General features: G+C 41.1%; 1 protein-coding gene across 4 annotated transcripts in view; it reads left to right on the top strand.

Moving 5' to 3' along the window:
• traf3ip2a (TRAF3 interacting protein 2a) overlaps nt 1-11094 on the top strand; it is a 132672-nt gene extending 121578 nt beyond the window's left edge. For all 4 annotated transcript variants that reach the window (XM_067384677.1, XM_067384678.1, XM_067384676.1 and 1 more), the window contains 2 exons: nt 6159-6233; nt 6353-11094. In XM_067384677.1, coding sequence (XP_067240778.1) covers nt 6159-6233; nt 6353-6499 — 222 coding nt within the window. In that variant the 3' untranslated portion in view covers nt 6500-11094. The remainder of the gene's footprint in view (nt 1-6158; nt 6234-6352) is intronic.
• The last annotated feature ends 4717 nt before the right edge of the window (nt 11095-15811 follow it).

Below are 15811 nucleotides of genomic sequence, written 5' to 3'. Positions count from 1 at the left end.
AAAAATCTTTTTTCAAATATCGCCAAGTAAAACGCTGTGTTTATAGAACTGTCTCTTTACCAACACAACAAACTGGACACTTTTCAGACGCGCATTCCGACTTTGTCTCAGTGCCAGGCTCAAGTCAAACGAGGGAGGGAGCTTCAGTTGAACAACAGTGAATTGCGGTTAGATGAGATTTTGTCAGGCTATGTCTGTAAAACTCAGAAAAATGGCAACCTGGTCTCATAGGAGAGACGTACCAGTGGGCACGTTTTGGCGAGACACAAAATTACGTACCGACGAGTACGTCTCGCTGTCTTCCGACAGAAACGAACGCTAGAGGCCGGTAAAACGTCGATAAGCGTTTTTGCTCATTTTCACGCACGGTTTCGACGACGGCCGGGGTCGGTTTATGGATTCTTAAAGACTCGTTTTGGCGTGTCCTCCCGCAATATCATGTCACGACTTCAAAACGCATCTGACCAGAGTGCCCCATTTGTAAATGAACGTACTTTGGACTTTCCGGCTCTACGCGTTTCGTTTTTTTTGGCCGTAACCAAGCTTGCTCGGTAGCTCGGCCGATACGGAGTTGGAGTTACGGCGAGGAGTCGACTCCCCCTGCCTGGGTACGAATCCCGCGAAAGGCGACTGACGGCAAAAAAAAAAAAAAAAAAAAGAGAGCTCAAAGAGAGATCTAAAGGAGCTGAAAAACGGACCCTTCTTACGTCACGTTTGCTTTTGTTAACACTATCGGGTAGGTTTAGGCGTAGTGTCGGTGGGAAGCTATTTTAAAACGCAACGGAGCGCAAATGTCAAATCGAGAACCGCGGCGATTCGTCTGAAAAGCAACGTCATAAAAACGTACCGCATTCACCCTATTATCTGCTCCGGCAAAAAAACAACAAAAAAACACGCTTTTGGCGCCGCTTAGTGGACATTTCAGAGCAAAACTACAGCGATATGTACTCACTGGTACGTTTTCGTCATGAGACCAGGTTGCATATAGCACTGTGGTTTTTAACAAATTTAAAAAAAATTTTTTTAAAAATTAAAAACATCCTCTGTTTTTTTTCACAAATCGCACCCTGTATATATATAAACGCATAAACTAGTCAGAATATAGGCTACAGTGAAAGCTTTCTTTTAGTTTTTGTGAAATGCTTGCAAGCACTGGGGCCCCAAATGCAATGAACCAGCTTGGGGGGGCCCAGCTTGCACAAGGTTGAGAACCCCTGCTTTAAAGCAAGGATTCATATGAAAGAATTTTGATTATCACACACATTTGCTGAGTTATTAGCTAAAATGTAAAGCAGCTTATTATATAGCACCACCTTGTGGCTGATTTTCACAAAATTTGGTACACATATTCATTTTCAAACAATGTTTGAATATGCCCATTTTTGTAATGGTAGGCCAGATCAGATTTTATGATTTTAAGATATTATGATGTTGCCAAATAAGGTATCAGTCAAATAGGACAGATCTGATTGCCTGTGTCAGTCAAGTCAAGTCACCTTTATTTATATAGCACATTACACAATTGTCATTGGTCATGGTTGTAGACAAGCGCACAACGAAGGAGAATCCAATAAACAGACTTTAGTGAAGACATTCAGGGGAATGAGAAGCAATACAACACCATAAACACAAATGCGAACCCGAACCGACCAAGACTAAGGGAAAACACAGGGTATATATACAAGGCAAACAAAGGGAACTTAAGATAATTAACAAGACATACCTGAAACAAGGACACTAATCAAATTAGAAACCATGACAACTAAATAATGGTGGGAAAACTAAATAAAGGAGGACATGTGACTAACAGAACAGTGCAAAACAGACAGACATGTGACAACAATACAGATTGTCAACATTCTTTTTATAATATTTAGTTCAAAATCCATCAGACCCTGGCGACTTCATAGAGGTTATTGCAACTTTGACCTTCTCTTGCGTAATGGGAAGGTCTTGAGACTCTGATTGCAGTACATCTAATTTAGGTACCTCTGTATTAGAAAAAAAAATGTTTCAGTTTTTCTCCATCCAGGCTATTTGAAGATGTATATAAATGTTTATACAACTTCTGAAAAACATTGTTTAGTTCCTTTGTCAAATACCATATAATGACATAGTATCTCTTAATAGCCCGAATAATATTAGCTGCATTTTGTTGTTTTAATTGTCTAGACAGGAGCTTGCCCACTTTTTCACATCCCACATAAAACCGTGTCTGTAGTCTAAATATTCAGCATTTTTATAATATTATATGTCATATAACTGAAATTACACATATCCTGATACAAATCATTAGAGTAATATCAAGTCAAGTCAAAACACCTTTATTTATATAGCGCTTTTTTCAATGCAGAGTGTTTCAAAGCAGCTTTACAGTGATAGCAGGAATATACAGCAGCTCTGGAGAAAACTGGGATGACATCATCTAGACTTAAACTTAAACTTACAATGGTGTCAATGCAGGCTGATCAATAATACTGTTGAATATTAAGTGTTCCCAACTAAGCAAGCCAGAGGTGATAGTGGCAAGGAACCCAAACTCCAGCAGGTGACAAAATGGAGAAAAAAAACCTTGGGAAAAACCAGGCTCAGTCAGGGGTTCTGTTCTCCTCTGGCCAACAGTGCATAATTTATGATTCAAGCAACATTTCAGGTCAGAAGTCAGATTGGGATCGAAACATTCAAAATATGTAATCCAGTTCCATCTGGCTGAAGATTGTATTAATCATGCTGGTATGGAGACAGGTTTGTTGAGGATCTGTGCCATTGGCTGTTGTTTCGATGAGGCCTTCACAGGGGATAGTCTAGTTGACAAAATCTTACAATACTGATATTATGTATGTGTTGTGCTCGTGTTTAGGGGCAGGTCCTCCATCTGATCTGGATACGGCCCAGATCCGACTGACTACAGTCAACCTTGGACTAAACAGAGAGACTAAATTTAGCATAGATGCCATTCTGCTAATGATGTAACAAGTACATGGGTTCCTGGTTCCTGGTGAGCTAATTTATGCAGCCCAACAATCATTTAATAGATTTGAAATTAGAAATTGATAAAGCGCATGCCAGGTTGAAGAGATGTGTTTTTAGTCTAGATTTAATCTGAGAGAGTGTGTCTCCTTCCCGAACAATGCTAGGAAGACTGTTCCAGAGATTAGGTGCTAAATAGGAAAATAATCTACCGCCTGCAGTTGATTTTGATATTCTAGGTATTGTCAACTGGCTAGAATTAGAGATCGCAATAGATGTGAAGGACTATAATGCATTAAGAGCTTGCTCAAGTTCTGGGGAGCTAAACCATTTTGTGCTTTGTAAGTAATTAGAAAGAATTTAAAACGTATACAGTACAGTGTCTCATAGGGAGCCAATGCAGTGCTGACAGAACCGGGCTAATATGGTCATACTTCCTGGTTCTAGTAAGAACTCGAGCTACTGTGTATTGGACCAACTGGAGTTTGTTAATTAAGCATGCAGGGCAACTACCCATTAGAGAATTACTCTTGTCATGATCACCGTATGCTCCTGTCAGTTCCCGGACTACACTTCCCACAATCCTCTCTACCTATCACATGCACTCATCACACCAATCACCTGTTGCCACATCCACACCGATCACCTCACCCAGCTGCTGCTCATTATCAGGACTATAAAGGACTTCCACTCACACCACCTCACCGCAAAGTATTGTTAACTGTTGTTGCAATTTCCAAGCGTTTATTCCCTGTTTGCCTGTCTGTTCTCGACCTTGTCTGTTCCTGTTTTTGATCCGTTGCTGCCTGTCCTGATCCTTGCCTCGTATACTGTTCTGTGAGTGATATCTGCCTGCCTTTTGACCTACCGCCTGTACCCTGACTACGACCCTGCCTGTCCTTTGCTGCTCCTGTTTGTTCCTGATTGACCCTGCCTGTACGACCATTCTCATTCTTAATAAAACGCTGCACTTGGATCTCCTGCCTGAGCCTCCCTTTCACAACAACTCTAGCCTTGAGGTCATGAACGCTTGAACTAACTGTTCCTAACAGCACGAATATCCATTAACACTAATAAAGAGATACAACCACGATCTGATGATAAGAGCAAATAATTTGTTACTCTAATGGGAGCAGTCTTAGTACTATGGTATGGTCTAAATCCTGAGTGGAAATTTTGGAGATACAATTTCTTTCTAAAAAGGAATGTAGTTTTCTAGTATTTTTGACAGAAAAGGTAGATTCGAGATCAGCCTGTAATTGACTAATTCTCTAGGATCAAGTTGTGTTTTTTTAATAAGAGGTTTACAAATAGCCAGCTTTTTTTTGTCAAAGTTTTTGGTATGTTTTCCAGTGTTTTGAAGTTGAATTAACCCTTTACTAATAATAGTAAAGGGTTAGTTCACCCAAAAATGAAATCGGTTTCTTGTGTCTTAAGACATCAATGTGTCGTCACAAGCCACAGGGTTTAATTTGGATTTGTCTGTCGTGTTTTATCTACTCTTATAGTCCAAGTTCCCGCTGACTTGCATTATAACACTGACAGATGGCAACGGTTGGAGTTAAAAATCATCTTTTGTGTTCTACTGAAGAAACAAAGACACCTACATCTTGGATGCTAGCAGATAAACATCAAATTTTCATTTTTGGGTGAACTATCCCTTTAATTTTATGAAGTGACGAGAATACTTTTTGTGCACAAAAACAAAACAAAAATAACAACTTTATTTAACAATTTGAACCGTTGTTATGCTTAGTTGATGTAGTGAACGCTGTGCAGCACTTCTGTGTTCTATGTCAGAACTCATTATTGGCCATCTCCTGATCTAAAGGAATAATGAATGTTTTCATGCACACACATGGAAAAAGAAAAAAATCTATCCTACAGTGAGATATATTTCCATTATGAGTATATTTACATTAGGTTAACAGAGTGCTCAACTTATGTCAACTTGAGTTAAGTAATCAGATTACTTTTTCAAGTAACTAGTAAAGTAACGCATTACTTTTTCAATTTACAACAAAATATCTAAGTTACTTTTTCAAATAAGTAACGCAAGTTACTTTGTTTTCAGATTTATTGACTGACAGCTCTCTTGTTCCCATGTTGAGAGAAATAGGGTGCAGAGTTGTTTTGTGTGCTGTTTAAACATAATGGTTATTGTAGTTTTAGACTAAATGTGAACATGCATTTAGACCTCTCACTTGCATGAAAACATTCATTATTCCTTTGAGTAAAAACAATAAAATACAGTCTCAAAATTTTATGCAAACCTGCAATAATTAAATATATTAACTTACACAAATTTACTTTATGTATTTAATCTCACTTTACTAAGGCTTTGCTGCTGACATTCAATGATCCAATTCAACTCTACTAATAAGCAAAAATTACTTTAGATTAAATTTTGGAAATAAGAGTGTTGAACTTCCTTCTCCTGTATCCTATTTTTCTTTAATCCAGAATGGCAACACAGCTGAAAGGTTTGTTTGATCTGTGTCCTCTACTGTACAGGTGAAAATATACATTTACTTCAGCATGAGGCTTATTCATTTCACTTTTGGTGTGAAAAGGCTTTAACACTTTTTTTGTTGTTATTAGAAAAACAAACCAAGCAAGCCCAGCCCAGGTGTGAAAAAAGTAACTCAAAAGTATTGTAACACATTGTAACACATTACTTTTCATAAAAACAAACAGTAACGTAATTAGTCTTTTAGGGAGTAATGCAATATTGTAATGCGTTACTTTTAAAAGTAACTTCCCAACACTGCCCAAAACTATTTTAATTCCTGTCATTTAACCTCTATGACTATCTTTTTCTTCTGTGGAACACAAAAGAAGATATTTTTAATGTCAGTAAGGTCCAAACAATATTAGACCCCATTGACTTGACACGGACACATTTTTCAAATATTTTATTTTGTGTTACACAAGAAGAAGAATGTCATACAGGCTTGGAAGGACACGAAGGTGAGTAAATGATGAGAGAATTTTAGTTTTTGGCTGAACTATTCTTTAAAGCCAAGATAAGTTTGCATCTGTGTAAAATAATATTTTATATTAAAATTTATATTCTTACAGTATATGTAAGAAAATGTATACTCATACAGTTTTGGTATGTCATAAATTCACTTCTCCTCTGGGTTAGCTGTGCATGTTTTTATTGTTTTCTTCTTCTTTTTTTTCAGATCCAAAATGAATTCATCCTGCAGAGATGTCTGAACTTCAGACTGGTACCAGTGCTGTTTCCCAATGCCAACCAAGTAAGCTTCCAAAAACAAAACTTTTGTTCTAAGGGCGTGAGACGAATATGTATAGAAAGAAAATATAGAAATAAATATGAAGATGACCATAAGTTTAAAATCTGTTGCTTTCTCTGTAGAGTCATGTTCCACTGTGGCTGCAGAGTACTCGTCTGTACCGGTGGCCTGAGGATGCTAAGGACCTGTTACTGCGTTTACTCAGAGAAGAGAAATACATTGTCCCTCCGCTGGGCAAAGAGCTGACACTCACTATCAAACCCCTATAAGCATTGATTAAATGTGAACATACATTTAGACATCTCACTTGAATGAAAACATTCATTATTTTTCAAAATAAGTAAAAACAGTGAAATACAATCTCAGAATTTTATGCAGACCTGCACTGTTAGACCTTGCTGTAGAAAAATAGCCAAATTCTGACAATAATAAACCATTTTCCATTAAAACAGTAATATACTGTAGAAAACAATGCATTCTAGGTAATATTTGTCATCTTTGAGAAAATAGACTACAAGAGGCTGTGTTCTAAATCACATCCTATAGTCTCATTCACTATTCCCTGCATTAGTTCACTAATATAGTCCACTTGACAGAGTTAATTAAAAGAAGTGAGTGAATTCAGAAACTTTATGAACACCATCAGCAGAATCACTGAAGGACAGAGAAACAAGACCAGAAAAATGACATGAGCAGAAACACAAGAACTACAACTGACTTCAGTTTGACATCATACATGTACAGAAGTTCTTGTTGAGAATTAACAGATATGGATGTTGATGTTTTATTGAAAACAAAAATTTTTTGAAGTTTGCAGTCACTATCGTTGTGACAAGTGTCTGCTTTAGTTGGGCTTTTACATTAGGTTTCTCTGGCTGCTGTATTAAATAACATTTGATAAACAGAAAAAAGCCAACATGAAGTTGATCAGGTTTGTTGGCTGTTGTGATGATTCTGTGATCATCTTGGACTTCTGTGTTTAGTTTTTGATTTAATGGGTATTTTATACTATATCTGTGATTCAACAGTGTAAGAACCAGCAACATTTCAGTAATCAGTTATTTAGGAGAATATATTAGTCTCATATTGCATACAATATTTTGAGTTTCTGCATAACTTGCACAGCAGAAACATCAACAATCAAAATATGAATCTCAACAATGGTGACATCCAAAAGTTTAATGTTGCAATGCATGCTGGATGCCAGCATAGTACAAAACTCCCAGCATGCACTGCAGCATGAATAAATTATGCAGCTGAATGGTCCTTTTTTTATTGCCACCATTGTTGAGATTGATGTGCTGATTTTTGATATCTGTGTGTGTGTAAAAATTGTTGCAGCTGTTTTTTGTTCATGGTGTTTAAAAGTAAACTCTTTTTAGTTGATTGCTGTTGTAACTCTGGCTTTAGTTTCACAGTGGTGATAATGTAAAATATGAGTCTGTTAATAATGTAACAATGGATAAAACACAGTACGTATTCTGTGAATCAAAAGACTTTGTGATGGTTATGTCTTCAACAATATACAATTATCGGCACTCAATGATATATATATTTATTTTTTTTCTGCAAAAATTTTAATAAAATATCAACATCCAAACTTCTGTTAATTCTCAATAAGATCTCTTTTGTAAAAAATAAAGTTAATCTGATCAGTAATAAGTGTAATAATGTGTAATGGCTGGAAGATAGTCGTAGTTCTGCTCGTAGTTGTAGTTTCTTCTATTTTCTCCATTTGTTATTATTGTTTATTATTATTATTATTATTATTATTATTATATCTCCAGTATTCTATTTTTTCCATTCTTGTTTCTCTTTTCAGTGGTTCTGCTTGTTAACAGCAGGTGTTCATCATTAATGCTCAATCATCACTTAAATATTAACTTAATTATCTCACTGCAACACAGCATCTATGTTACTTTTACTCTGTAGTGTGGACACTAGAGGATGTTCATGTGGGGTTGAAAGGGTTAAAGGTCTAATATAAAAAGACACACCCACAAAATGTATTTTAACAGTTACAAACTGTAAGTTAAAAAACAGTTATATACTGGCAACACTGTTGCCAGTAGTTTACTGTAAAATTGAGTTTTGTGGGTCACCATTGTGCTGAAGAGTAGAGCCTGCACTTTAGGAGAAGATCAAGAGGCGTTGGTGATATGCTTTGTGTTGTTTTATTTAACAGATGACCGTGTAGTTGCTGATGTAGTAAAAATCTTTTTATTTCAAATGGTTTAAGTGAACTATAAAGAAATAAGTTCATAGTAATAATATGCTCATATTATTAGCATGTAATAAAAATTATCTTGTAAATTTAAATGGCAGTCTGACAATTTGAAGCAGTTGGTTTCTGCAAATGAAATGAGTTAACACGAGTTTAATTTAGTGCATGGTATCTTTACAGTAACATACTGTAGATTACAGTAAATAACTGTACAATCAATAGTAAATCACTGGCAACAGTGTTGCCAGTATTATACTGTAAAAAAAAAGCCCGGCAAGGTCTTACAGTGTGTAATAATTAAATATATTAAATTACAAAAATATACTTTATGTATTTAATCTCAATTTATTAACCAATGGCTTTGCTGCTGACCTTCAATGATCCAGTCCAACCATACTAATAAGCAAACATTGCTTTAGATTAGATTTAGAAATAAGAGTGTTAATCTTTTTTCTCCTTTATCCTATTGATCTTTAATCCAGAATGGCAGCACAGCTGAAAGGTTTGATTGAGTTTTGCCTCTGCTGTACAGGTGTAAATATGCATTTCCTTCAGCCTGAGGCTTATTCATTTCACTTTTGGTGTGAAAGGGCCTTAACATTTGCCAAAAATATATTTTAAAAATTCTTTTGATTTGGAGGTGAAATATAGTCTGGACATTACAGCATATATGATAACTCAATAACTCAAAAATGTTCACACTTATTCCAGTAACACTTTACAATAAGGTTCATTAGTTAAACATTAGTTAATGTATTAAATAACATGAACTAACCATAAGAAATACTTTTGTATAGTTGTTCACTGTTTGTTCATGTTAGTTCACAGTGCATTAACTAATGTTAAAAAGATTTTAATAATGTATTAGCCCGGCAAGTATGGTTGAAATGAACATTAACAAAGATTAACAAATGTATGTGAAGTGCAGTTCCTTATTAGTTCATGTTAACTAATGTAGTTAACTAATAAACCTTATTGTATGTGATCATGTGTTCAAACCAACTGTACAAAATAACCCAGCACAGAGTGTACTGGTGGCACAGAAGCACTAAATGTTGATATGGATAATACCTTGAAAAAATCTGAGAGGTGAGGAGGAAGAGAATGTGTAAGAGATGGTGGACGAGGAGGAAGAGGATGAGGAAGAGAAAGCGCAAAGTGTGGACACTGTTGTGTTGTGTTGTCAAGGCTGGATCCAGCACACTACAGATGGCCTGGCAAGAGATTACATTGCCTGTGATGTGGACAAAGTCCTCAGGCTGGACCCAGCATGAAGACGTGATGCTGAGGCAGAATGAATCTGAATGAATGCATACAGTATCAGTTTATTCACCTTACTACTGTAATATTACAATACTTTTTTTTTAAATAATTGCAAAATTAATTTACTGCATTACAATATACTTTTTTATATAACTGCATTCTTTGGATGCTGTGATCTCCATTTTTTGATGTAGTGTCTTATGAATGATCTGTAGTGTTTATATTTTGACTGGCTGTGTGTATGATCTGAAAGCATTATTTGATTTTGAGCACACTGTTAAAATTTTAGTGTGAAATTACAGTATATTCCAGGTTAATAATTGCATGACTTTCACAGTAATTCCACAGTAGGACTTCTCTTGTATCTAACTGCACTCTTGGAATATCGTACTGTATTTCTACAGTGCATATGTACTACGAAAGTACCCAGCATAAAGTGCGGCATTAATAGATTTTGCTGTGGAGTTTCTTGATTTTTGTTGGTTTTATCTGTGCTGCTAAATCATTTTTGGTTCACTTATAGCAGTTTGTGTTTGTTTATTTTGTAGTGTTCAGAATTTATCTTTTTTGTTATTACAGTTTTTCTTGTTTGCTAACACACTATAACTGGTTCAGTTGGCCTAATTTCCCAAACCATTTGTTCAACAATGATTTTTATTTAATGCATTATTGTTTATGTTATTGCAATGTTGTGGTTGTCTCTGTGAGTTATAGCATGTAAATTTAGAGAACATTTTTAACTGTGAAAACTAACTTTGTAGCAGACTTAACTGCACCTCAAACCACAGTCGTTCACAAAGTCCACACTAACTACATATTCGTTTGAAAAGGCATCTTTTTCTCTATGTTTTGGCCTTCCACACTGAGATGGCATATTTATTAACAAAAAAGCTTTTTTAAAACTCTCTCCAGGTGGCAAAATTTGAAAACGTCATTTTCACTTCGTAGTGTGGACTGTGAAAACATAAGTATTTGAAAACGATGATGTATGTTTAGTCATGTAACGCCAGATATTCATGTTTATACCGGTATTGTGCCTGTTATGTGCCATTCACTTTCACACAGTTGCTAAAATATGTTAATTTGCACACTCTTCATAGCGTGAGATCTTTATTATTGTTCTGTCTGTATCTCAATGAGCTTTTATGAAGGTTTATACATGTGCAGTGTTACGAGCCCCTCTTTAAAATCTAGGGGTAAGAAGAGGTGTGTAACAACAAAAAAAAAAACATGGAGAGAATGAGAGAACTGCCATCTCCAGAGGGCTGTTTCATAAAATAAGATTAGAAAACAAGCCAGGCTTATATTACTTAGTCAGACTTTTTGTCAGCGAATTCTGTTTCATAAAACAAACTTAAATTAGTTCAAACTCAGTTACCCTGGCAACTTATGCTGGGAAACTAGCCTGGTCTGGAGCAGGCTAACTGTCAGGCTAAGCTGAGCTTCTCTAACACTGACCAATAGGAAAGCAATGATGTTACAGCTGACTCTCTCACATACAATTTTTTGACTTTATTAACATATATATATGTGTGTGTGTATTATATAATAATATATATATATATATATATATGAATTCAGGTTGATTGTGACACTTTTTGCTATTGAAATGAATGGGAAAAAGTGTCCTAATAAACCTGAATTTTATATATATATATATATGTGTGTGTGTGTGTGTGTGTGTGTGTGTGTGTAAAACCTACAGGTTTTCCTTTCTTACTGTCTAAATGTTTTGAGCCCAATATTTAATTAGATTGTTTTTTTTACATTTCTCTCTGGTTTTGTTTGGCAGTAGTACTCTTTATGGTTATTAGAAGAGCAGAAATTAAGATCACAAAATTAAAAACATATAAATAAGTATGCACAGACTAAATTTTAATTGGTAAGATGAATCTAAACTCAGTAATTGTCCCAAAGTATTGGTTTACCGCATTACAATTGTCACGATCACCATCTGTTCCTGTCATGTTCCTGTCACATCCCGGACTACATTTCCCATGATCCTCCATTGCTCATCACCTGCACTCACTTCACAATCACTCCACACTATCACCACACCCAGCTGCAGCTCATTATCAGGACTATAAAGGACTTTCACTCACACCACCTCACCGCGAAGTCTTGATTTCCTTGTGTGTCATTTCTGAGCGTTTATTCCCTGTCTGTTCTGCCTGTTACCGTTTGGACTGTTACCCTGTTTATCCCTGTCTGCCGCCTGCCTCGACCTCTTGCTTGTATACCGACCTGTGAGTGATATCTGCCTGTCCTGATCATTGCCTGTTCCTTGACCACGATTCTGCCTGTTCCTTGCTGTTCCTGTTCGCTCCTGATTGACCCTGCCTGTACGACCACTCTCACTTGTAAATAAATGCTGCACTTGGATCTCCTGCCTGAGTCTCCATTCGTAACAGAAGACTTCGCCACTACCAGATCCAGCAGCTTCGGTGAGCGTCTTTCCCGTTTCAACATGGACCCAGCAATGCAACTGATCAGCCTCCGCCAAGGTACCCGTACCCTCGAGGTGCACATTCAGAACTTTTTGGATATTGCTTATCTATCTGATCTGCCGGACTGTGCCCTCATTGACTTCTTCGCTTACGGATTAAACGAACCACTAAAGGACTGTGTACTCACCAATGGTCCCCGCGGATCATTCATAGACTTCCTGGACTTTGCCTTGCTTGCAGTTGGTTCGACTTTCACTGTGGGAGTCGCAGAGGATTCCGACACAACGGTGAATCCTGTAATGGCTGCCAAGCCCGAGAACACACACAAAATGGCGGCCTCTACCACAAGTCACGTCGCCGCTGATCGCCCAGAGCAACGTCACGCCTTCGCTGATCGCCCAGAGCAACGTCACGCCTTCGCTGATCGCCCAGAGCAACGTCACGCCTTCGCTGATCGCCCAGAGCAACGTCACGCCTTCGCTGATCGCCCAGAGCAACGTCACGCCTTCGCTGATCGCCCAGAGCAACGTCACGCCTTCGCTGATCGCCCAGAGCAACGTCACGCCTTCGCTGATCGCCCAGAGCAACGTCACGCCTTCGCTGATCGCCCAGAGCAACGTCACGCCTTCGCTGATCGCCCAGAGCAACGTCACGCCTTCGCTGATCGCCCAGAGCAACGTCACGCCTTCGCTGATCGCCCAGAGCAACGTCACGCCTTCGCTGATCGCCCAGAGCAACGTCACGCCTTCGCTGATCGCCCAGAGCAACGTCACGTCGCCGCTGATCGCCCAGAGTCACGTCACGTCTCTAGATCAGTCAGGGAGCGGAGAGGACTGCGTTGCAGTGTGGCAGATCCGCCGATGACTTCAGCTCGAGCGGCTGGCATCCCTAAGCATCCACCAGCCGCTTCGCACCCAAGCCAGCCGGTCGCTACGCTCTCAGGCCCGCCGGCCGCTACGCTCTCAAGCCCGGTGGCCGCTTCGCTCTCAAGTTCATCTATTGCAACGCTCTCAAGTTCATCTATTGCAACGCTCTCAAGTTCGCCTATTGCAACGCTCTCAAGTTCGCCTATTGCAACGCTCTCAAGTTCGCCGGTTGCCATGGACTCAAGCGCCCTGGACGCGATGGACAAGATGGCTGCTTTGCCAGTGCCTACGGGCAAGATGGCCGCCTCTTCGGTGCTCACGGAGGTAGGGGGCGTTCCAGCCATGGAGTCCACCCCAGAACCCGCTTCAGCCAGTGAGTCTGCTCCAGAAACCGCTCCAGTCGGTGAACCATCGCCTCATCCTCGGAAGAGGAGGAGGAGGAGGAAGAAGGCTCCTTCTGTTCTTCCCCCTCTTACGCCCAAGCGTCTTGTCCTGCCGGCGCCACCCGAGCTCCTCGGTCTGCCAGCACCACCCAAGCTCCTCGCTCTGCCGGCGCCACCTGTGCTCCTCGCTCTGCCGGCGCCACCTGTGCTCCTCGCTCTGCCGGCGCCACCTGTGCTCCTCGCTCTGCCGGCGCCACCTGTGCTTCTTGCCCTGCCGGCGCCACCTGTGCTTCTTGCCCTGCCGGCGCCACCTGTGCTTCTTGCCCTGCCGGCGCCACCTGTGCTTCTTGCCCTGCCGGCACCACCTGTGCTTCTAGCCCTGCCGGCGCCATCCGTGCTTCTAGCCCTGCCGGCGCCATCCACGCTTCTAGCCCTGCCGGCGCCATCCACGCTTCTAGCCCTGCCGGCGCCATCCACGCTTCTAGCCCTGCCGGTGCCATCCACGCTTCCAGCCCTGCCGGCGCCACTCAAACTCCTTGCGCTGCCAACGCCACTCAGGAGTCTTGCCCTGACGGCTTCACCGACACGCCTGGCCCTGCCGCCGCCACCCGAACTCCTTGCCCACGAACCTGCGACGGGCCCCGCTGAAATCCCCAAGAACTTTTTGGGGGGGGGCAGTATACCTAGGGGTGGGGAGTTTGTGGGTGGGAACCCTGCACGGCCGCGGTCATCAGCGGTCCCTGAACTGCCCAGACCACCTGACCCGCCGTGGTCGCCAGAGACTCTTGACCTGCCATGGCTGCCCAAGCCACCTGAACTGCCGTGGCCGCCCGAGCCACCTGAACTGCCGTGGCCGCCCGAGCCACCTGACCTGCCGTGGCCGCCCGAGCCACCTGACCTGCCGTGGCCGCCCGAGCCACCTGACCTGCCGTGGCCGCCCTTGCCACCTGACCTGCCGTGGCCGCTCTTGCCACCTGACCTGCCGTGGCCGCCTTTGCCACCTGACCTGCCGTGGCCGCCCTTGCCACCTGACCTGCCGTGGCCGCCCTTGCCACCTGACCTGCCGTGGCCGCCCTTGCCACCTGACCTGCCGTGGCCGCCCTTGCCACCTGACCTGCCGTGGCCGCCTGAGCCACCTGACCTGCCGTGGCCGCCTGAGCCACCTGACCTGCCGTGGCTGCCCGTAGCACCTGACCCGCCATGGTGGTCGAGTTCCTGGAACCTGCATTGGGGACCCTGTTCATGTCCGCATACCAGTCCCCAATGCACCCACCCCCCCCTCCCTAGCTGTTCCATTTACGTCGCGAGGACGCGCCTTCCGGGAGGGGGGCGTTATGTCACGATCACCATCTGTTCCTGTCATGTTCCTGTCACATCCCGGACTACATTTCCCATGATCCTCCATTGCTCATCACCTGCACTCACTTCACAATCACTCCACACTATCACCACACCCAGCTGCAGCTCATTATCAGGACTATAAAGGACTTTCACTCACACCACCTCACCGCGAAGTCTTGATTTCCTTGTGTGTCATTTCTGAGCGTTTATTCCCTGTCTGTTCTGCCTGTTACCGTTTGGACTGTTACCCTGTTTATCCCTGTCTGCCGCCTGCCTCGACCTCTTGCTTGTATACCGACCTGTGAGTGATATCTGCCTGTCCTGATCATTGCCTGTTCCTTGACCACAATTCTGCCTGTTCCTTGCTGTTCCTGTTCGCTCCTGATTGACCCTGCCTGTACGACCACTCTCACTTGTAAATAAATGCTGCACTTGGATCTCCTGCCTGAGTCTCCATTCGTAACAACAATAGTCCATTTACAGTTACTATCATAAAAAATACACATACTTGTAGGTTTAAACTTGTACATAAGGTACATTTAATGTCCAACATCAAATATTTTAGCGAAATGTATATTTTAGAATTATTGCTTCTATTGCATTCCGTCTGTTTAGCGCGCATGCGCTCAGCAGCGCTCGTTCCCTGTGAAGTTTAGCCGCAAAATGGAAATATTTACTTTCTAACATTTACAGATGGAGAATAAATTTGTGTAAAATAAGTTATGCACTGAGGAAAACACCATGTCTCAAACGCATAAAATAGCACAAAATGTATGCCCTTTCCTGTGGTGGATCGATTTGATCCATGATCTACCTCTAGGGCTGCTTTAAAAAACCGTGCACGCGAAATTATCTTGACTAGGTGAACCTGGATCGAATTAGCAGGACTGCGTGAACTTCAATTACCTTTTATGAAACCGTTTTAGCCCAAACTCATTTGTTAGGTTAATTCAAGTCAGGTTTTGGAGTTTAATCCTCGCTTTTCTTAGCATCTTTTCTTAGCAACAGCCCTCGGGTCCCAGGGCAGACACAATAATGCTCAATAACACAAGATTCA

Source organism: Chanodichthys erythropterus, chromosome 4 (assembly GCF_024489055.1).
Source record: "Chanodichthys erythropterus isolate Z2021 chromosome 4, ASM2448905v1, whole genome shotgun sequence".
Taxonomy (NCBI): domain Eukaryota; kingdom Metazoa; phylum Chordata; class Actinopteri; order Cypriniformes; family Xenocyprididae; genus Chanodichthys; species Chanodichthys erythropterus.
Note: the sequence above shows the minus strand (reverse complement) of the source record. Positions and strands in the feature narration are given on the sequence as shown.